Below are 23841 nucleotides of genomic sequence, written 5' to 3'. Positions count from 1 at the left end.
CGTAAGATTTTCCGGTGGATCCCCACCGAAACCAGGAAGACGGTCACCCAGGCCCTCGTCACCAGCCGTCTGGACTACGGCAACGCCCTCTATGCCGGAACAACCGCCAAGCTCCAGAAGAGACTCCAGCGAATCCAGAACGCCTCAGCGAGACTCACCCTCGACATCCCCCGACACAGCCACATCTCCGGACACCTGAGAGACCTGCACTGGCTCCCGGTCAACAAGAGAATCACCTTCCGGCTCCTCACCCACGCACACAAAGCCCTACACAACCAAGGCGCGAGTTACCTCAACAGCCGCCCCAACTTCTACGCTCCCACACGCCAGCTCCGTTCGACCAGCCACGCCCTCGCCGCCGTCCCCCGCATCCGAAGAGCCACAACAGGAGGAAGGTCCTTCTCCTACCTGGCCGCCAAGACCTGGAACTCCCTCCCGACCCACCTCCGCCTGACCTAAGACCACTTCGCCTTCAGGAAGCAGCTCAAGACCTGGCTGTACGAGCAGTAGCGGACCCCCCCCCAAAGCGCCTTGAGACCCTCCGGGTGAGTAGTGCGCTATATAAATGTGATGATTGATTGATTGATTGAGAGAGCAAGTGAGGGCCTGATTTAGAGTTTGGTGTATGAGCAACTCTATCACAAATGTGACGGATATCCAGTCCGCCGAATTAGAAGTGCTTTATTTCCGGTTGTACTTGTAATTCGGCGGATGGGATATCTGTCTCATTTGTGACGGAGTAACCTGTATGCTGAACTCTGAGTCAGGCCATAAGATCTTAAATGGGAACAACAACGTTGGGAATTTGTAAAAATAAAAAATCTATTCACACACAAATGACACCATCCCGAAGGTCGAAACGTGTTTGGTGGTGCTTGTATTCATACATAGCCGGGACACAAGCTAGGAGTTTCGCCTGAAATGTCCCTATTAGATCTGTGACAAAGCTGACTTTCCTATGGCTGGTGCCTGTCTGTCGTGGTCTTTGAGCAAAGCATTGTATAAATAATTGTTTGTTTCGTATCTACTATGTGAGATACTGTCGAAGAAAACTTTAGTACTCTGAGTTTCAGCTGGGCCTGCAAAATGTTTTTGTTTAAAAAACAGTTATAACCATCGGGCAGTGGTTGCCCCAGCAGTCAAGAGGAGGAGTTAACTATCTATAAGTCCATATAGGAAGCCTCTAGTTCTAGTCACATGGTTAAACTTTAGGTTTGTTTAATCACGGGTGTAGGAATGCAACCTTGAGAAGAAGAAAAGTCTTGGCCTGGTTAACATCTTGTGTTAGGTACTGCACGTTTAAAATTTTTCAGCTAACGCTTGATCTGAAATGCTGGCCTTTACCTCTGGTGTCCCCCAGGGTTCTGTGCGAAGTCCTATGCTATTTAGTATCTACATCGGCCCTTTGGCAGACGTAGTGGAGAGTTGCGGTTTGACCCTTTATTCTTACACAAATGACATCCAAATTATTTTTTCCTTGTCATCCGCACAGGAGCAAGGACCTTATGATCTTAACCCGGGCTTGAGTTGAGTGGCTACTTGGATGAGTGCCAGCTCTCTCAAGCTTAATCGAAATAAGACGGAGATCATGGTCCTGGGTAAGCACACTTAACTCTAAGGCCCCCCAACATTGGCTGGACTCCTTAAAATCTCTCCTCAATATGTCCCACAAGGTTAAACACCTGGATGAAAAACTATTGATGAAACCTCAGGAGGCTAAGGGTTGCCTCCACTTGTTTCGGTGTGCTGCAATGGGTGAGGAAGATCAATTGGATGATCCCCCAATCTGCCCACAGGACTGTGTTTCAAGTCCTAATCCTATCTAGATTGGATTATGACAACATCCTATATTTGGGAATAGACCAGGCATTTATCAGGTGTCTGCAGATGGTCCAGAATTCAGCAGCCAGATTGCCGTTTCAGCTTTCTAAGCACGTTTCAGTCTCGCATCTTTTCCTTGAGCCGCATTGTCTCACAGTCTCTAAACTGATTTAATTTAAGGCTCTCTGCTACATGTTTAAGGCCAAAGCTAGAAAAGGTCCACGCTACATTCAGGACCTAGTGACTCCTCACATCCCTTTTCATTCCTTGAGATCTTCCAACCTGACATTTTGCACTGTACTGAGGTACCATCTGGCCCAGATGGGAGGGCGCTCTTTCACAGTATTGGGTCTGAAGATTCCCTTCCCAAATCCCTCAGGGACTGTAGTTCTCTTCTTGTGTTCCACAAAGGCTTGGAGACATGGCTATATTAAGTTGACAGTCTGGTTTCTTTATCATGCTTAACGCCGTGAAACCTTTTTTGGTAGTTGAGCGCTTTGCAGCACTATAAATAATAATAAGTGAGTGCCTTTATTTAGTACCTAAACATGGTCCTGTGTGCCTCACTATTATACACAGTGGGTTTTAAAAATGCACACTTCTGGCGCCAAAAATACATAACCCCTTCTCAGTGCGATACAAGGGCTTCTGGTTAATGCATTGAAATGTCCTAATATGATGGCTAGAGTAAGCTGCAAACGTTAGTACAGATCTCATTTATCAGTGCCCTAAGAACCAAGATAAGTGCTTAATTTTTGTTTGTGTTTGCAGGTGGGTGGCACTGGTACTTATTTTTGGTACTTGTGTTTGTTCCTCAGACTGAGACAGGAGCAAGACAGACAAAGGCAAAGAGTAAGGAAGATAAAGATAGGAAAACAGTGACAAAGGGAGAAAACGGGGTAGAAAAAGTACATTCAAGATTGAGATAAAGTGACAGGAAGTGTAGGGTGGTGGAAGAAAGAGGCATGAGGTGAAATCAAGACTAGGCAGCCTTAGTATTAACGAAACGTAGCATTCCACGGCAGGCTCTTAATAAAAACTCTGGGCCGCTGCACGTGTTTTCACAATGCATTTGGCCCAGACATTGACGAAACCCAACAAGGCGGAAACACGTCTGGAGCTACATTTGTTCCTGCGCATAGTGGACCTGACCTAGAAGTTTGGGCTGAAAGATGTACCAAAACTTTGTCCTTCCCTACTAATGACATCCAAACACTAAGAAAATTTAAAATATGGTGCCAGGACAGTTGGTGTGTTAAACCTATGGCAACTAAGTGAATCTATGAAAGAAAGGACATGTTACTTTTTTCTTAGGGGTACAATTGGCACAAAGGCTTTTGTTTTCTAGTTCTTATACTTTTAAAGCTCCAAGTAGAAACACTTTCTTAAACACTAGAATCTATAAAAACAGAGCCAAAGCATAGCCCTGTAGAATAATATTGATTGTCTGATAATACCTTACAATTATGAAACATTTAATTGCTACCCTGTGTTCAGGCTGTTACTGTGGGGAGCACAGGTTTGCATAATGCTCACATCATGATTGAAATCAAATTGATGGTATCTGTGCTTGTCCTGTGAAAGATGCTGCACATTAGCACAGGTGTGGATCAACAGAAACATCTAGGCTGTTGGCCACACCTGAATTCATGGGTAGATAGTTTTGTATAATTATATGTATTTCAGAGAACACAGAGTATTGTGTTTAATACCCTTCAATTAGTATAATGTTTGGAGTAAACACATGGTTTTAACAATTAAGGCACCAGGTGTAACTTACATTCTGCATTCACTGATCTACTGCAGGAAACTTCAGGCAGATCAATCACATGTTCCAGCTGCTTCATTTTAATTCGACATTTTCTGCTAAAATAGTACTATGAGCTAGTTATTCCAAAACCAGCCTAATGTGAGTGGATGGGTCCAAGTCCTTTCCTTTGTTCCAGTACAAAATCATAGCAGTTCAGTGAGTCACACAGCTTTATTCGATCTTTTTAAAACGGATCATAAAAGCACAAGTTATCTAAAAATTCCAACACAATATATACAAATATATACACACATTTAAAATAAGAATTAAACAGTTTCAGTGATCCAGGTAAATTCATATAAAAACGTTTATGAAAAAAGCAGTTAAGAATTTAAAATTAATTAATTAGTTGTTGCTACTAAAATGTCATCCCACCTTTTTCCTCTTCCTAAGACAAGCCCAAAAAAATGAGGCAACAGAACAGCATACAAATGGATTCGGTAGAGATTTTTAAAAGTACACGGCCACATGGCACTGCCTAAAATTGTGCTACCTCAGGATTGGGAATATGAATGTTTTCCTTTCCTCTGTATAGGTCTTGCAAAATAATATGTGTAGATCTGACTGTATTGCATAGTTTTTACAGGGACAGCGTAAGAGGTCTGCTAATTTATGTTTATTTTGGGGGTATCCCAGGAGTAACTGGATCATGTTCATGCGGAAACGCAAAAGGATAAATCTGTATTGCGCATTATTTATGCATGATAAATACTGAAAACCTTCCCCCGATCTTGGTGGTACCACGTCATAAAGAATGGAGGAATGTTGAATACGTTTCTTTACTCTTCGGGCATACTTTGATCTCTTAATGAATAAATCAGTTATACTTTCCTTTGAAACCCTTTTGCAGGACTCAGGGTCCTGAAATAATTCTCCCATCCCTAACACTTTCAGATGGACCTCTACGTAATGTAACCATCCAATTTGTTTATAATAATCTAATTTAGAACAGTCCTTGATAATGGTTTGTGTCAAATCCACTGTAGACCTCCGCCATACTGATAGCCACAACAAGACTTGAGCCAGTCTTATGTTGTCGCTCAAATAAGGAAGCCCCAATTCACAGTGTAAAATATGATTTGGGGCTGATTGCGGTAAGGACACACGTTTTTTTAAAAAGGAGTCTTCTATTTGTTGTAGCGGTGCAACATTAGCCATACCCCACACTCCTGCCCCATATAGTGCAGCGGACTTGGTTTTAGCTGAATATATATTCTTAATTGCATCGAGTGTGCTGCCTCCCAACTTCGTAGCAAATCTTTTGACCGCGTTAACACTCCTTTGCATGCCCTGGGCTCTTGCTGCCACTATATTAGACCATGAGTGGTCTTTATCAAAAAGCACTCCAAGGTATGAAAAGGAGTCAACTGTCTTGATTTTCTTGCCTGCCAACTGGAAATGGGGATGTTTCTCACCTCTTGCGGCTCCAGACCTGATTATAAATGATTTTGATTCATTGACCTTTAGGTCAAGGGAGGCCATAAAATGGATACCGGCGTCGATCTTTCGTAAACTTCGGTCATTGACTACAGGGTTCATCTGGGGATCAGGCGGGCGTCGAGTCGCTTTGATGACTTTGATGCATCCCAGGGCGGATGGAGGACTGGCAGTCCCGGATTTTGAATGGTACTACCTGCAGCGCAGCTACAATGGCTTACTCAAGCGGTGGCTCTGGAGTTTAGGGGACCAGAGGGACCACAGGGCAGACTGCTTCCCAGACATGTCATCTCTTTTATAATACTGGGCCAGAAGATTGACTTAGATCAGCTCACTCTTGAGGAGCGCTTTCTTCGCCTCTGCTGGCTTCGAAGCCACAAACAATCGGGTATCAGTCGCCCATATGCCCCTGAAATTCCTTTAGGGATGTGTGCAGCTCTTCCGCATGGCGGTAACTGGTCAGCTTTAGCAGTTTGGGAAGATCTTGGGCTACACATGGTTGGAGATCTGTACGGAGATGGGGCTCTGCTGACTTTCCAGAAGTTGCAGGACACCTATGACCTCCCCAGGGGGGATTATTTGTTGCATGCCGCCTTAGTGGCTAGTATTCAGAAACAATGGAATTTAGGGCTCTCTGAGCCGCCGACCTCTCTGGGGTGCCAATATGTGGTCATGGCGGCTGGTACTTTCAAAGCCGTTACTTGCCTCTATAGGAGGCTATCGGCCGAAACCTTGTTGCCCTTGGATGGTTTGTGCGGTAAATGGGAATTAGATATCGGAAAACCCATCCCTGAGAAGACGTGGCCCTAGTTGGTTCGGCGCGCCTGGAAGGGTACTCGTAACGCTAGATTTCAACTAGTCCAGTTTTTTACTCTACATCGGGCATATTTGACACCTGTTAAGATTTCGCAATATTTTGGTGGCGCTACATCGCACTGCCCGAGATGTGGGGCTGAGGGAGCTGATTTCTCCTATATGTTTTGGTCATGCGCAGGATTGAAAGATTATTGGAAGGAAGTGGTGGTTTGTCTGAATGCTGTCACGGACCGGCAGATAGAGGCGGACATGGGAACCTGTTTATTGCTCTGGTTTCCACATACCCCCCGAACGAAAGCTACTAGCAAATTTTAAACCTAGGCTTGATTTTGGCCAAGAGGGAACTTACCATGCACTGGAAATCGAACCTGGGCCCTAGTTATTCAAGATGGAAGGCAAATCTCTTGCTCTGGGCGCGAGCTGAGGGCACACCCCGAATGCAGAAGGCTATGCGCTTAGATAATGATAAATCCCTAGAGGCGGCCAGAGCATGGGAGGCATTGGTTACAGCGCTCCAGCGTCCGGCGGATAGTTCAAGTGAGGGGGAAGAGGAACTAGCTTAAGCGTTAGCACCCCGATAGGCATGAAACTGACGAAAGAAGGACAGATAGTGGTCAAGATGATGAGCATATTTTAGGAAGCTGTCCCCTTTACACTGCCTGGCACTAAGGGAGTTCACGATGGATGGAGGTACTGTGTTTTTACTTATCGGATGTAGGCGCACTGACAGGGGCGGGGGCACAGAGGAGGGAGGGGGTCCTGGGTTTTTCCTTGTTTTCTTGTTATTCAGGGGCATGAGTATCAATGGATGTTAAACAGACTGTCGCTAACACGATGGTGTAATCTGAAAAATGATGCTCATTTTGTTTACCAATGCCAATAAAACGTGTTTATAAAACAAAAAACAAAGAAAAGGGAGGCCATAAAGGCGGAGTAGGCTGTGATAAGCGTTTGTAGGGCTAAGCCCGATCTGGCCATCAATACCGCGCCGTCAGCGTACCCCAGAATCAGAAGGGGGATACGATCAAATTTAGGCACATCCACCGGTAGAGCAGACAGGGCGGACTCTACCCCGTTCGTATAGATTGAAAAAAGGAACGGGGCAAACACCCTACCCTGTCTTACTCCCTTTGCGACTTTAAAGAGGCGAGTGCACTCCCCCTTCCTGACAAACCTTACACAGGCAGTGGCATTGGCGTGCAACTGGCGTATGAAACGAATTATTGGTGGATTGATACCCTTCAATCATGGACCACAACCTCGGGTGTGACACACAGTCAAAGGCCGAGGTTAGGTCCATTAAGGCCATGTACAGTTTTCCGGCTTTAGCCTTTGTGTATTTCCCTATAGTTAGGGAGAGGTTTAAACACTGATCAACCGTCCCCATTCCTCTACGAAACCAGTATTGCGCCTTCATAAAAATATTGTGCGATTCGGCCCAGTCCTCCAATCTGGCCACGAGTACCTGTCCCATAAGTTTGGCAGTAGTGTCAAGGAGGGATATGGGACGATAGTTCTTTGGGGATCCCCTGTCACCTGTTTTTTTTTAATGGGCACAATTAGACTCTGGTTCCAAGAGAGAGGCGGGCCTACTATCTGGATGCTATTAAAAATGTTTGTAAGTAAAGGCACCCAAATATTATAATTCTGCTGAAAGAGGTCAATTGGAACTCCATCTGGCCCAGGCGCCTTACCTGGGGTGCAGGCTTCCAAACGCCTTTCTTATCTCTAATAGGGAGAAAGTTAACCCTCCCTGTAGTAAAATCCCTGGGGAGGATAACAGTGAAGTTGAACAGGTTGCTAAACCAAATATTTCTTCATTGTGTCTCACCCATGCCTCTTCCTCTACATGCACGTCTAATGTAGGATCATTGATGTCTTTAAAATGTGGGGCATTCACGATTTCCCCGAAATCTTTACTACTGCCTGACATAGCTGCTTCCTCGAGATCTGCCCAGGCCTGTGCCCTAAGATCTTTTTTCCTTGCCCTCCTCGCTAATTTATAATCTTTGCGTAGTGCACAGATTCCAGAGCAATCTCTAGGATGCGTGTTTAGAGCTTTAACAAGGGCTTTTTTTGCTGTTGTGCAGGCTGTATCAAACCACCCCATTTTGACGGTAGCATAAGCGGACTTAACCCGTGTGAGTGCTTTTTTTACTTTTTCCAAAAGAGCAATAAACGGGGTGACCAAGAGATGGGGTGATGAATTCTCTTCCAGACAGGCTAATATTTCCTCCTTTATTTGAGCTATAATTTCAGGGTCTAAATTTAATCTTTGTGCTTGTGACTACTTCAGCTGATAACCATTTTTTCTAGACAAATAAACACCTTCTACAACCTTATTGTACTCTTTCGGTTCAGATAAGATACGTAGGTAAATAGATAACATGGCGTAATCACTATAAGAAGAGAATTGGGTACTTGTGTGGACAACTTTCCCATGTAAATGTGCCGAGGCTAAAATATGGTCTATAATAGACTCTTGGGTACCCCTTCTAAAAGTGGACCCTTGCCTTCCCTCGTCTGATACATTTATTAAGGACAAGTTCCACTTATATAACAAACTTTTCAAAACCTCACCATACTCATTATGTGTGAAGTGTGAAAAGAGGTTATTGTGGGAGTCTTCTACTCCGCATACCCTAGTGCCATTAAACTTACAAAGTTGAGCATTAAAATCCCCCACCCATACAAGATTTGCACTAGCCCCATTTTTCCCATGGTACAATTTCTCAATCTCTAATGGTAGTGCATCTGCCACTTGCCTCGAGTTCCTCCCAAACTCATTATTGTAAAAATTAACAATTGTCCAGATGCCCTTTTTCCTGCTACCCAACTCAAAGATCTGAAAGTGAGTATGCCTAGGACCAACTTCTTTGATTTGAAGTGGTATGGTATTTGAGAATAGAGTAAGTAAACCCCCCTTCGCCCTTCCAGAAACTGACGGAACAGCTGGGGAATGGAAGGTGCGAAAACCAGAGAAGAAAATTGGTTCTATAGCCCAAGTCTCTTGAAAAAATGCTACCTCCATAGATTGCCACTTATTTGTCCATTCGGGATTGGATATTTTGGAAGCTAGACCTGCCACGTTCCACGATATCATATTAGGTCTGGTACCCTTAATATCAGTCGTACAGGTTGGCAAGGGATGCTAGTGTTCCTGAACCCTGGGTGCTAGATTTGCAGCTGTAGTGGCCTCCTCGGAGGTCACTACAGCCTCGGAGGATCGTAGAATCAGTGGAATCCCCAACTGGGTAACCTCTGCAAGGGCCGCAGTAGTTGCCCTACTTAGTAGTTTGGGCGGTGATGTAGGTAGTCAGTCACATTCCTCCAAGTTCGACAGTGGTGCAAATCTATTATATAGCCTAATCCCAGGATTTAAAAGGGGTCCCTAAGTTGTCTGCCCCTCTATTCCCCTCCCATGGTTACACCCTGGCTATTATAAAAGAATTCCAGTGGTGAAGATATTATTTGGGAGTTCCTTTGAAAAAAGCTATGGGAGTTAGCTAAAAGAGAGGCACTTGTGTACGCATTGTCAAAATTAATTACCACACAATCGCCACCAAACGATTTTCTTGAACCCCCCCCACCCATCCCAATCTCCTGGCCATAATAACCTCATTAGCCAGTTGCCTCCTCCCCCCCTCAGTCATATGGACATTTCTTATTAACCAGTGAAGACCTTTGTCCATTAATTGTCTTGTGGTTTCGCTTTGATTTTCTCGAAGGGGAGGGACATTTGCCAAAACCAGGGCCAGTGGTGCAATGGCAGGGGGGAGATGAAGAGTTTGTTGTGGCTGGTGCTTAAATATTCCAGTGAAGTTCTCAGGTAGCCCTGCCTGGTGTATAACTCCTCTAGCTTCCGTCCTAGGTAGTAATTGCAGGCGAGCTAGGTCCCCTTCAGTTAGCCCGTGGCCAGGCTGAGTAACCCTTGTTACATTCGTATTCGGGAGGGGGATTAAGGGCTGTGTGCAGGATTGGAGGAGCCTCCAGGGAGTATAGACGATGTCAATGTCATTATTGAAGATGGAGGCGGCCCTCCTGCTTCTACTGATGGTGTTAGTTCAATATTCCTGGGTGCTATCGTAGAAGCAACATTCAACGCTAGCATACAGGCAAGTAGTAAACAGTTCTGCGCTTCCAATTCCCCCAGCCGAGTTTCAATTAAAGACAATTTGGGTAGGATGGGAGCCATTATATCGTTTAGCCTTGTAGAGACTTCTGTCCAGAAAGAGTCTGGCTGCAGTGCCTGAAGTGATGGTGTGTTGAGGGGCACTGGAGCTGCCGGTATTTTGGAATTCATAACTTGAACTTTTGTTTGTACAGTTTTAGTTTTGGGCACACAAGTGGTTTTAGGTTGTTTTGCTTTTATTCCACTAACAACTCCCCTTGCTCTGGCCCGCTTAGGTGGTGGAATAGGTCAAGAATACAATACTGAGTAATTCAAGGGGGAGTGCCCTGTACCTTTGCTTGGTATGCTCCCTGTATTCGAGTTAGAGTGCAAAGGCCCATGTTGGTCCTGTGTACAGACTAGAGTATTTAGGGGCAATGGCGTTTGTATCGATTGTGTGTCTGGAATAATATCATTTACAAGGCCCGAGGGCGCGCCCTGTGTTAAAGGGGATGGCTCCATAGAGAGACGCCTTTGGGTCAGCTCAATCTCATGCGACAGGACGCTGGCTGCTCTTACTAGAAAAGACCCCTCCTCTCAACTTCCCTTTGCTTTCGCCATCTGTGATGAGAAGCAATAGATGAAATCAGCCGTACCTCAATAGCTGCAGATGTAAAGCGGGTGGGCCCAGCCCAGCCCTCTCCAGGCTCCTACCGGCGTGGACGGGCCCGTCTTGCCTTTTGTAGCACGTCCACGCTAGGAGTTGTGGATGCGGTGGTCCTGTGGAGGCAGGCAGGCAGGAAGACAAACAAGCCCAAACAGTCCCCGCTGTACTCGACTTGCTACCAGTAGTGCAAAATAGTTGCCAACCGCCTTCAGGTGACTTACCACAAAGTAGCAGCCTTTCCCAGTTTTTACTTTTTCAAACTTTATTCCGTTCCACAATGCAACTTCCACTACCCATGTACTTGCAAAACGCAGCCACTATGCACGACCGGAGCCGCAGGTGAGAGTAATCACCGGAGCATTCACATATGACCGTTTTCAAAAAGCAACGGTTTTTCAACTGCGTTATTTCCTTTCAAAGCTTCATTTTAAATACTTTTACAGCTCACACGGCCGCTTCTTTCCAGCAATATCGTATCGCAGCGACATTTATCTCCCGTTAATTCTTATTAAGAAAGGGAAAGGGAGGGACGCCAAAGCCCCCCGTCGGAATCTGAGCAGTTTGTGATTTTAATTCCAGTGACTCCCCCCCCCCTGCCGGCATCCAGCAGAAAGCCCGGTGTTCTTGCGGCGAGATCAGCGTTCGGAAGCTTCTGAACTGCACTTTTATCCCCCATAGCAGTTCTTCGAACTATGTAGGTGTGCTGGGCATGTTTCAGAAAAGGCAAATTATGGAAGGTAGCGCAGCGGGGAAGGTGGATGGGGTGGCAAGGCAGTGGCACGCAATGGAGTGTACAAACTGACTGGAAACTACAAGCAAGGCCTTGCTAGGGGTAGTTCTGGTGGAAGAGAGAATGGGCAGGGAAACATGGTTCCCTGTATACACTGGTGTGTGAGAAAAAACAGCTAAGTAGGGCAGACAGGTAGTGGAAAAAGAAATTCATGAGGTGCACCCCTCCTCTAAGTTACCCATGTAGCGGGTATCTGCATATTTGTGAATGTTTGCTCTCAGCTAACACAGCAATCATGCATGTATGCTGAGGGAATGGACCTAGGCTCTGTGGACTCCCTTTCTGAGCATAGCTGCCATCAGCTCACCGAACTGTTGAAGACTGACGGTGAAGGCAGCAACGGATTGTGTATGCAGGACAGACCCTTTTCTACTTGTTTCTTGCACAGGGAGATTTGCCTAGTGGCCCTGTTTTAAATTGTCTACCAGGCCTATGCAATCAGGTCCTTTGCTTCATCCAGGTGGACATGTATGTGCATGTGGAAGGGTGAGTGTGGAGAGGATAATATGTCCTTGGTTGGGGCTGTGCAGGAAGCCATTTTAGACCTCCTGCGTGTGAGTAGTGTATAAGATGGAGAGAGCCGGACAGACTCCTCCAGTACTTTGCTGCAATCCTATGAAAAGGACCAGACTCTTGTGTCTGGCGGACTGGAGACAGAGGGCCCATTGGGTCTGATGGCTCAGTGGACTAATTTGTCTACTGCAGGGGTCTGTGTTTGACCTCATGGTCAAAGGTTCAAATCCTGGCGGGTCCACTCAGCCTTTCATCCACCTGAGGTTGATAAAATGAGTACCATTGAGTTGAGTAACAATAAACATCTGTTATTCAGCGCCAAGATACCTCCGAGTGAACGTGATCTTTACAAATACACGTTCATTCAATCAATCATTGCTAAAGCGCACTACATAACTGCGAGGGTCTCAAGGCGCTGGGGCCGCTACTGTGATCAATGTCTTGGCGGCGAGGTGGGAGAAGGATCCCCCGCCGGTGGTTGTTCTGTTATTGGAATTATAGACAAAGCCCTTGCTCCCTTCCTGCTCCATTTGTCATTTGAGGTTTTACCCCAACAGTTTTAAAGGTAGCTGAGTGGGGAAGCCGTACCCTCTATTGTGCCTCTGTTTTGGGTTCCCATGATAGGGAGCTCCCATCTCTATCCCTTCTTCCTGCTGATATTAAAGCACAGACTGTCGCTGGGAGAAATACACATAAGTCAGGAACTGCCTGAAACTGATCTGTGTCCAATGTTTGTATGAGTATTGAGCAGAAACCACCTGGCCTTGTGCCTTACCTATAAGAATTTAAGATCAGCCAGATGTAATAGTCACTGGGTCGCCCGTAGCAGGATCCTGTCCCAAGTATGACTGCGTGCATTGCTATCCCCTTTACTTTTCATGCACAGCATTGAGCTTAAGCTATGATTTAAGTGCTTTTACTTTTTCAAGTCAAAACGCTGGACGGACAGCGAGTTATTTCTGTTACTATATGCTTAATTGCAATCAGAGTATCTGTCGCAAATCATCTCCCTCAGTATTCCTTGGGCTGCTTGTATTGCCTATCCAGAGGTTCAAGTTATGTTATGTTTTGTTACTTAGTTTTTTGAGCGCACAGCTGCCCCAGCAAAGGGGCGTCCTGGCGCTATAACTGAAAAGGCAACATAACTAACAGAGTGAGAAAGAACAGAAAATATTAATAAGGCAGGGGAAAGAGATAAGTTTTAACAGCCTTCCTGAAAACTAAAAGATCTTCTAAAGATCGAATGTGCGCAGGAAGCGCGTTCCATAGCCTAGCGGCCAACACAATGAAAGAGCGACCATCTAGTCTACTTTTTTTAAAGCGCGGAACAAGTACTAAATTTTGACCTGCAGAGCGAAGGCTGCGAGAAGGCGTGTACAGGGTCAGAAGATGCTGGAGAATGGTAGGGGTGTCGGTTTTGAGGATTTTGAACGCGAAACACAGAGTCTTAAACTCTATGCGCCTAATTACTGGCAGCCAATGTAATTTACAAATTGTGCTGCGGGCTGAACAGAACCGTGGCAGGCCTACCAGAGCCCTGGCAGCCGCGTTCTGCACCCGTTGAAGTCGCAGGACCTCCGCCTGATTGGCACCCAAAAACAGTGAACTTGCGTAGTCAAGCCTTGAAGCAATACTGGCTTGAATCACCAACTGGCGAGTGGGGGCATCAAAAAATTTGAGGATAGGCCTCAAACCACGCAGGATGCCAAAGCATGTAGATGCCACCTTCTTAGTATGACACGAGAAGGTAAGTTTGGAGTCCAGCCACACGCCAAGGTTTTTGAGTTCGGAGACCGGTATAGGGGGGGTCCCAACTCGTTAGGCCACCAGCTCGCGCCCCACAGATCTGGATGTTTCCCTAACACCATCACCTCGGTTTTGAGGGCGTTGAGCTGAAGACAGTTGGTAGTGAGCCAGCCAGCAACAGCCCTCAGACCATCCGCAAAGTTAGATGCCAGTTGGTCAGAGTCCCCATTGAGAACCACTGCCAGCTGGGTATCATCGGCGTAAGATACCATTGTGAGACCCCAACTCTTCGCAACAGCCGCCAAAGGTTGGACGTATAGGTTGAAAAGAGTGGGGCTCAACGCCGAGCCTTGCGGAACTCCTTGAGTGATGGTGTGAGGTTTTGATCTGAACGGTGGCACTACTACCTGAAATGATCATTCCGAGAGAAACGATTGGAACCAATCCAGCGCCTTGCCAGATATGCCAGCCTCACCGAGCCTGCGGATGAGAATGGTATGGGATACAGTGTCGAAAGCCGCACTAAGGTCTAATAAGACCAGTGCCGCCGTTTGACCTGCATCTAGTACAGAGCGGAGATGTTCAACCATATATAGGAGTGCCGTCTCTGTACTATGGCCAGATCTAAAACCATTCTGTGTGGGATCCAGTAGGTGTGCAGAGGTCAGATGTTTCGTTAAGATGTTATTCACATGGGCCTCTGTGATCTTTGTCACCCATGGAAGAAGGGAGATAGGTCGATAACTCTCCGGCTTCACTGGATCCAGTCCCGGCTTCTTTATGATGGGCATGACACAGGCCGCCTTCCAACTAGGTGGCACTAACCCGGTGGTAAGGGATTGATCCACCAATTGTCGAATCGGTGGGAGGCAAATAGACGCTGAGTCCAGAAACTGGGCCGGTCTCAAAGGGTCATCCGGCGAACCAGACTTAACCTTGGCCGCTAGGAGATTAAACTCCAGTTCCGATGGTATGGGAAGCGTAGCCAAGCACTGTGATGTACGCAATATAAGAGTCGTACTGTCAGAATCAGCTTTGGGAAAAGAGCGATAGATGGTGTTTACCTTCCCCACAAAGAAGCTAGCTAACAACTCACAGTGAGCAAGGGAGCAAATCTCCGTAGTAGGAAGTCTGTTCGCAGTGAGCTCCTTCAAGACCTTGAAGACCAGTTTGGAGGGATTGGAGCTAGCCTGGAACTCTCCAGCATAGTAGTCAGCCCGGGCCCGGCAGACAGCTCTATGATATGTCTTGACCCTAGCCAGGTAGCGTACCTTTAGATCTCTGTCATAGTTTTTCCTCCACGCTCTTTCGGCTTGACGGCAGGTGGCTTTAATCCGCCTGAGTGCCTCCGAGTACCAGGGGTTAGGCTGAGAAGAGCGATTTCTGCTCCATTTGGCCGGAATGAGTGCATCAAGCGCTTGAACAATCCAGGCGCAGAAGATGTTATAACCAGTTGCAACGTCATCTTTAAGAACCAGAGGAGTGGTGGCCAAAAAACGGTGGAAGTCCTCTAATTTGAGCTTTTTCCAGGGGCGCCTGAAAGATGTTTTATCAGGCTTCCTGGTAGAGCGTGTTACCATTGTAACACAGAGCTCAATGAGATGGTGATCGCTCCATCCCATGGGTCTAGGAGGAGAGACCTCGACCAGTTGGAGGTTAGTGAAAACCGGGTCAAGGATGTGACCACCCTCATGGGTCGGAAGACGGACCAGTTGAGATAACTGCACTGCTTCACGATCATCCAGCAGACTACTAACCGCTGGTAACTCCGTGGCATCAAAATGTATATTAAGGTCGCCGATGATGGTTATATTGGAGGAGGACAGAGACAAAGAGCTGACCAGCTCTGGAAGAGCTTTCCTAAAGGCCCAGTCACTCCCTGGGGGGCGATATATCAGAAGGCCTGATAGTGTTTGTGTCTGCCCGACACTGATGGAAAAATGGGCCCACTCAGCCCCGATCAAGTCCATGGGCTTCCAGGTACAAGTATGGCAGTTCTTAAAAGCCACGGCTATACCACCTCCTCTGCCCTTCCGATTTAAGGTGTGGATAGCATAGCCCGGAGGAAGGGCCAGGTTGATAATAGCCACGTCCTCATCGCCTAGCCAGGTCTCCGTCATAAAGAAGGCATCAGGGCCTTCTAACGAGATTAGCTCGTATATGTCTCGATGGTGCTTCGGCAGGGACCTGACATTATGGTGCCAGAGTTTGAAGGTACTGGGAGGTGGAGGTATCTTCTTCCGATTTAATAGTACCTGGCTAGGGGCTAGCAGCGGTGCAGATAGTTCCCACCGACCACAAGGGCAAGTGTGGGGACCACACAAGGGATGCTGAACAGATTGTGGGCAGGAGGGCAGACTATGTCTGATCCGGCGGAGGGCCTGACTGGAGTATTGAATACTCATGATAACAAGACACAGGATCCTGCCGAGGTCCGCGCGTCCTTAGCGCGGACGGGCGCAGACGGGCAGGACTCTGGCTTGACTCAGGCGCGAGTCAGGTGCTACCGCTGCGCGTCACCGCTGCGCGAGTTGGGCGAGCTTTAAATATCGGCTCACCTGGGCTCCTAAGAAGCGCTAGAGCGCTCATCCCAGTGGCACGTTCTGCACTAGCCACCCCAAAGATGGCGACCAGGCGCCAGCAAGAAGGTCAGTATAAGTGCAAAATTGATGATCTTGGTGGTCCTTTGTGGGTCCAATAGTATAGTAAAAGCCCAGAGACACCTGTGGGGAAAGGCTCTTGTGTTACAATTTGAGGCAAGTAACCTCTGAACATGCTGGGACTCCCGAAAAAGTTCCTTCAATGCCTATGAGTCTCATTAAAAAATAGAACTTTTTTTTCATTGAAGGTTAGAGACGGCCTACGGCAGACATCGATCGGTGGTGTGCAGCAAGTCACACTTCTTCAATAAAAACACTAGTAGAGTAAATGTATTCTTCATTCTGATGCTGGGATTAGGTTTCACTTGGGCTGTGCTTGAGGGATCTATTGTTTTTAATATAAACTTAAAAGGGACCTACTCTCTTTCCTGGCTTCTCATTGGCTCCTGTGGGTTCATTTGTACTTCATGTCTACATGCCTCTTTTTTCTATTCGCTCTTTGTTGATAACTAAGCATCTCATCTGCTTTTCCTAATTCAGTCCTATGTTTTATAACTCCAGCCTCTATCAATGTGAAGAAACTCCCACCCGAGCATATGCTACTCTTGATCTATTCCGGATTTAAGTTTTCTCCCCAGATTCGTTTGTGTCCTGTTCGTGCTGCTATGTGTTTTGCTTTTCACTGTAACTGGTCATATCGTATCTATGTATTTGTACATTGCTCCAAAGACTGCTAGAACCCAGGTCCGACCAATAGTGTGAACGCAGTAGTGTAAACTAAAGCATGTAACATAATAGTATGTACAGTTAAATTAAACCCAGGATCAGACAGAAAACAAGTGATTTATTAAGGCATTGATCGCCTGAGCTCAGTCAGTGAGTTCATCCTGCATGCTGGTCTATATTTTTGCTTTCTCGCCCTATTGAATATTACCTTCCTAGGGGCTAATCCTGATATTGAGGCCGAACTGAGCCTTTTAAACATTGCTTTTGTCCTTTCTAGATTTTGTGGGGCAGACTGAGGAGGCCGCCACCGGAGCCGCTTCAATCATTGTCAACAGTGAAGGTAGGCGTGTGATGCTGCATTAATGAGTTTATACTCATCTGTCTCAGAAATATGTGGCCTGCGGCTTATTTTACATTCCACAGCTCTCCGAGCCTGAAGAAATCCTTGTTTGTGTCTTTTAAATCATCGGATGAAAGTACAGCAGAGTGTCATCTTTGGAAAGAAGTCATAAATTACAAGGAGCGAACTTGGCACGGCCATTCTCAGGGCTAGGTCGCAGCATGCTGTGATTTGTGGGGGGTAAACTGTGGTGGGAATACATTTGAAAATGTTTGTGGGTACTCAGGACGACCCACACTGTTGCCCACCCTGGGGCTGTGAGACCACCTGCTGCTATCGGTTCTCATGAAGCGCCGGTCGCCAAGCTCTTTTGGAATTGTTGGGGAGAGGGGGGAGGGGCTATGGGGGGGGGGGGGGGGGGAGGCGAGGGTGGGGGTGGAAAGATGCTCGTGGTGGGTTTTATCACTAGCTGATACATCCTCCAGAAAACCTCCTCCATGCAGCTGGGGTGCAGGCGTGGTTCTGGCATGCAGTTGCACAATCGATAAATTCCTTCTCTTTCCTTTTGTCCTCCAATCTGTCTTTTCTTGTAAATATGGTGTCACTTTTAATTTTACAGCAGAACGCATAGTTCTGGCCAATGTAGCCTCTTTTATCTTGCTTTGAGGGATGTGATCGACGATACTGTTTAAGGTTCGAATTTGTTCTTCATCTTTCGCCTTCATCCTTTCAGACTGACTCAACATTTGTTCTATAGGTCCTTACAGCTCTCATGGACATTCTTGCTTAAGAGTCTGTCTGTAAGGCATGGTGTAGTGTCTGGTATTTTAAAGTCTTCGTAGATTTCTTTTGTGTTTCTCACCCTTGTTTAGGTCGACCTTTGCAGTCTCCCTTAACTATGTTCCTGGTTCTGTCTGGCTTGGCCATGACACTCCCACGCAGTGGGGGCTGCTGCTGTACCTAAGGGGTGGGGCGTGAGGGGAGACAGAAAAAAGAAAAAGAAAAGATAGCTTGCCTGCCGGTTGCCCCTCTCCTCCGTCTTCTTCTGTTCCTTCCGGGAGCACACAGGCTCCCCTAAACCAATCAAGACGCTGCTGTCATGCTGGTCCGAGCGGCCTAGTTCGCAGCTCAGACAATGCATGGGAAGCTGGGACTGTTCTCCGCCCGGCTGTGCAACACAGCGGGGTGGAGAAATGCTTCTGTGTCTATAATGGTCTGGCAATCCTAACACGGCCGGCCAAACCATCATGCGCACTTATGATGCCCACCACTCCTCCTCCCTGCTGACTGCTGCTGCCCGTCAGGATAGCACAGCCCTGCCCCGCTCCGTACTGACAAATGAAATGATAATAACATAGTGTTGTTATCAATTTATTTTCCGTTTTTGCACTTATCAGAGTGCAGTGGGGCGACGCTCCTCCGCCTTAATGGAGGAGCCATCGCTGTTGCTAGTCTCTTGTTCTGTGCCTGTAGAGGCTGTCTTCAGTATTAGATCACAGGTTACTCTTCTGCCCTATAGACTACATCATTTATGATGAAATGTAGGGCAACAAATGAAAAGACTGGTGGCCATGAACGGCCTGGCTCAACACTTCATGCTGGAAGGTCTTTACACATCTCTTCCTTCAGGGGAGATCGGTAAGTACTGAGTTATGTTCACGGTACAAGGAGCTAGGGCATGTTGAGCCGTGTACAGAAGTGTACAAAAAAAGGTTCTCACGTTTGATTTTAAATCTGCAGGAGAATGTTTCACCATGAAACTAGCCCAAGCTAACTATAAGAGTGGGCTCAATAACTTTGTGTATAGTCAACCAAAAATACAGTGTCATCACATTCTTAAAACAAGCATTTGCAAAGCCGGTAGGTCTCGGCAATGCCCAAGCTATTGGCCTTGTCAATGTGAGTTTCTTTTGGCCATGTTGTCTAGCAGCACATCTACTGTTCAACATGGCTGAAAGTTCTGAAAGCCCAGAATCACATGAAGTTGAGCCGATGCCGAGTCTCTTCACTCCCAATGTTGAGTTTATTGTCCTGCCCCATCTAGCATAAAAAAGCGCTATGAAGTGGCCTGTGCTGGCCTCTTCATAGTGCTTTTCTCAGTGCCGTCACGGGCAGTAGCAAACCCAGTTCTGACTTTCCTCTACGGGCTCAACCTCTTCCGAACCCCTCTGATACCTCCCCCTCATGACACCCCATTCCATTGGGGGAGGGTTCCAATTTTTTCACTAGGTGGGACGTGATCACAATGGGCTGCTGCTTGATCCAAATGATCCTCTGGGGCTATGCACTTCCCTTGTTATTCCCATAACACCCCAAAACCACCACTCTTCCTTCATGGTATGCTTACAAGCTCATGCCTTGATCTTGGTGGTGGAAGGCCTTGCAGGACTAAATGGGCCTTATAAGTGGTATAACTGGAAGATGGATCTCTGCCTTCTGAACCTCTTCATTTAGCAAGATGAGTTCAAGACGCTGCCCTTAAATGGGGTCCTGTTGGCCTGGTACTCTGGTGATTCGTTGATGCCCCAGTACTTCAGGACATCTACTTTATTCTTCCAGTTCTCCCCTCACACAAGCGCAAACTTGAGGGTCATGACCGGGTCCAACACTTACAGTTTGCTGTCCTCCATTCAGACTGGCAACAGCCCCACCTCTCTTTATGAAGGTGCTGGTGGTCATGGCAGCTTTGCTGTGGAGGTTGGGAGTTCATGTATTCCTGTAATTGGACCACTGGGTGATGAAGGCAAAGTCCCTGACCCTGGACCACAAACATCTCCGGTGAACAATGACTCTTATCCGCAAATTGAGCTGTACCATCAACATCCATAAGTCTTATAGCACTCCTGCACAAAGGGTGACCTTAATTCAGGCATTTTTCAGTACAACCTTTATGTATGTATGCATGTATGTGTGTTCTTATATAGCGCTCGACTTACCCTAGGGCATCTCGGTGCTTGCATTGGGAACCCGTCCTGGCTTTTCCCTGTGAGATAACCCGTACTGGGCATCCCCAAGGTGAAAGCCAGGCATTCCGCCGCAGGGGGCCGTTGTGGAGATTAAGCAAGCTTAATGCCCAGAGCTGCATAGTGTGAACCCGTGCTTAGAGTGGGCACCGAAGCGAGAATTATCAAGTCCGTGGACAATTGGGCTCAAGACCCTGCCGCGTCGGGAATTGAACCCTGGTCCCGGGTCTGACCTCTGCTTCAGGGTATGCCTCCTCTAACCAGTGAGCCACACTTCTCCACTTTTTATGGAGGCGTTTCCTACTAAGTGGATTGCAAATGTTTGGGGGATGATTCAATTTGCATCCCGTTCTGCAAATCTTGCATCTGGTAGGTCTCGTGCATGGTGTTGGTGCCTCATGTCAAAAGGTGGATGTGAGCGCTCCAGTGTTGCCTGCGGAGACAGCAGCGGACAACCAAGGAGGTTTCTCAGCTCAGGTGTACATCTTCCAGCCAATGCACTGCAGTGGTGAATGGACTCCTCCAATTTTCTGATGGGCTGCCTGTTCAACCAGCTGCAGGCTCAGATACCATGATGACTGATGCCTCCTCACTGTGCAAGGGTGCTCATCTGGGCAACATGATGTTGCGCTGCTTTTGGTCCAGGTCAAACCAGCACCTGCACATAAATGTTTTCGAGCTACAGGTGCTCCGTCTTGCCCCAAAGTCCTTTCTCCCTCTCATTTCATGAGGCAACGTCCATATTGTGTCAGAAAACACCACTATCATTTATTGTATCAGCAAACATGGTGGTTTGAGGTCTTGGACCCACTGTTAGCAGGCAATTCACCTGTCGCTAAGCATAAGGACAGTGACAGAGATTCTTCCCAGTAGTAGTAATGTGAGAACAGCTGCTATCAGTCATTTTCCCCTGAAGGACCACAAGTGTGAGCTACAACCCGAAGGAATGGAAGCAATCTTTTCCAGTCCGGATCCATGGATCACTTTGGAATGATCTGGAATAGGTAGAATCCTTTTGCCTTTCCGACGAGGTCACATATATCATCTTGGCAGCCAGAAAGCCTGCTACTAAATCCTTCTATGCAGGCTCCTGGAACAAATGTGTTTAATGGTGTGAGAAAGAAGTCATTAACTCTTGCAAATCTTGCATGTTCAATGCCTTGAGGTCTGCACTGTACCTTGCAGAGCATGGTCTGGTGATGGCCACGATTAAGGCTACCTGAAGCCTGTATATTTATGTCTTCCTGACCAAACTTTCCTGTTTAGTTCCCCACTGTGCGGTTTCAAAAAAGTTTGATTTATCTAGCTCCTTCCAATGTTTACTGTTCTTCAGTGGTATTTTAATCTTATGTTGACTTTCTCAAAAGACGGTTCTGTTGGTGGCCATTATTTCTGCTCCTAAGATTGGATGACGCCAGGCCCTCTTGGTTCGTCCACGCTTCAATCTATTTTGCCAGATTAAGTTGGGGCTTCGCACCTGGCCATCTTTCTTACCTTATGTGCATAGACTGGACCCCAGACATGCTGTGTTTTATTACAATAGCCGCACTTATCAGGACCGAGAGGGTGACACGTTATGTGCTGTATTTGTCACTGTGTGGCACTGTCACTTTCTCTCTGCATGCCTGTATGGAGTGCGAAACAAAATGTCAGGAACTGACAGCAATGTGTTGGTTGCCGCCGATTATACCCCAGTAACATCATGCCTGGAGTTGGAGTCATGGTTGTGGCAGTGGGGTGCCACCTGGCAGTGCTGGAGGGTCATTGCTTGGAAAAATATTTTCTGGACCATGTGTGTGGCAAGAAAATGTATCCACCAGAAATATTGTTTCCAAAGGTAAGCAACTTTTTCTGCTTGCCTGCTTTTTAGAGACCCTGTTTTGCCCTAAGAACTTGGTGACCACAGAGACCCATTGTGACTTTCTGAGAAAGACATAACATGATTGATGAGAATGCAGTAATAGATAAACGTAATATTACCAGGTCGTTAAGCAAGCTCAGAAAGGTGTCCTGAGTTCACTTGGCAATGGCTCTTGACTTCACATTGACCAAACCGAGATGTTCAGCTAGTCTATGGTTACTAGTCTCCTAGAAATGGTGATGTCTTGAACTTGAATGCAATGCACCTTTCTACAATGGTTGCTGTGACATTCAAAACCATATTCAATAATTCTCTAAGTTGGACTGGCTTTCATGTGTACTGCCCTCAGGTCATTGTTAGAGAGCAGATGTACTGTTTGACTGAGCAGTGCTACTTGCTTGGTCCTACACTGATAAAACACCTTGGCTTGATTTTGTAATGGAATCTTTCAATACATTTAAAGTTTGATGATAACCATACATTAGATAAAGCTTTTATCTGGTAGAAAAGGTTATTTTAATCAAATTGCCTTTAATGAGTCCATAACATTGCCATGACCGGGTTCAGATCTGACACCTAGTGGGAAGCAGCATACACCATCACCTGCCCCACTGGCGGTCAGTGACATCAAACTGCTAAGTCCTACATATCGTCCAAAGGGGTTACTCACTCCCCTATGTGACTGTCCTGCTGCTTGTGCCACTCACTTACGATCAGCTGACGGGGACCATTTCTCCTTGCTCCGTCAAGAAGTGCCGGCTCTCTTAGCTAAAAAACCCATATTTAGGGTGCCTGCATCAGAAGAACATTGTGGTTGATATCCCCTTTACCTTCTGGTGCCAAACTTGGACAGAGGACTTTGTTCTATCCTAGACATGTGCCCTTCAGTTTGCCGTGCTCCCTTTCGGCCTTACCAGCGCTCCTTGGGTGTTCACAAACGTGATGGTAGTGTTTGTAGCTCATCTGCAGAGGTCAGGGTTCCAGTCTTCCCCTACCTCAATGTTGAAGGCGGGCTCACCCCAGGCCATCGTTTCCCACCTTAAGACTACAGCGAACCTTCTACATTTCCTGGGGTTCACTATATACATGCCGCGGTCACACCTGACTGCCTCTCAGAAGCTCCCTTTCATCTGAGCCGTTCTGGATACAGTGCAGTTTCTGGCCTATCCTCCATTCTGGCTTTCATCCCGATGTTTCAGTCTCTATCCTGGATTTAGTTGAGACTGACTCTATGGCTGTTGGGTCTTGTGGCTTCCTGCATCTGCTGTTTACTCATACCCGTTGGCATATGCAGGCTCTGCAGTGGGATCTGAAGTCCCAGTGAACGCAGCATCCGAGGAATCTCCCCAGCATGGTCCGTATCTCTGAGGGAACTACAAAACCGCAGTGGCAAACCCCTCTTTCTTCCCCAGCTAGAGCTGACTGTAGTGGCAGATGCGTCACTCCTGGGCTGGGACAGCCATCTGAGAGCAGTGGAGATCAGAGGAATCCGGTCTCCGGCAGAGTCTGAGCTCCACATCAACCTATTGGAGCTCCGGGCAATTCGCTTGTGTGAGAAAGTGCCCTCTTTCTGCATGGTTGCCCCCACTTTTAGCTGAATTGCTGATGTACTTTTACTGAGTGTGCCCTGGGCTTCTGCT

At 46.9% G+C, this 23841-nt stretch overlaps 1 protein-coding gene across 2 annotated transcripts in view; it reads left to right on the top strand.

Annotated features, from left to right (window-relative positions):
* RBKS (ribokinase) overlaps positions 1 to 23841 on the top strand; it is a 572657-nt gene that overhangs the window by 198321 nt on the left and 350495 nt on the right. For both annotated transcript variants that reach the window (XM_086949486.1, XM_086949487.1), the window contains one exon: positions 17315 to 17377. In XM_086949486.1, coding sequence (XP_086805612.1) covers positions 17315 to 17377 — 63 coding nt within the window. The remainder of the gene's footprint in view (positions 1 to 17314; positions 17378 to 23841) is intronic.

This window comes from Lissotriton vulgaris, unplaced genomic scaffold (assembly GCF_964263255.1).
Source record: "Lissotriton vulgaris unplaced genomic scaffold, aLisVul1.2 SCAFFOLD_1000, whole genome shotgun sequence".
Lineage (NCBI taxonomy): Eukaryota > Metazoa > Chordata > Amphibia > Caudata > Salamandridae > Lissotriton > Lissotriton vulgaris.
The sequence above is the reverse complement of the archived record's forward strand: the minus strand, read 5'-3'. Positions and strand labels throughout refer to the sequence as shown.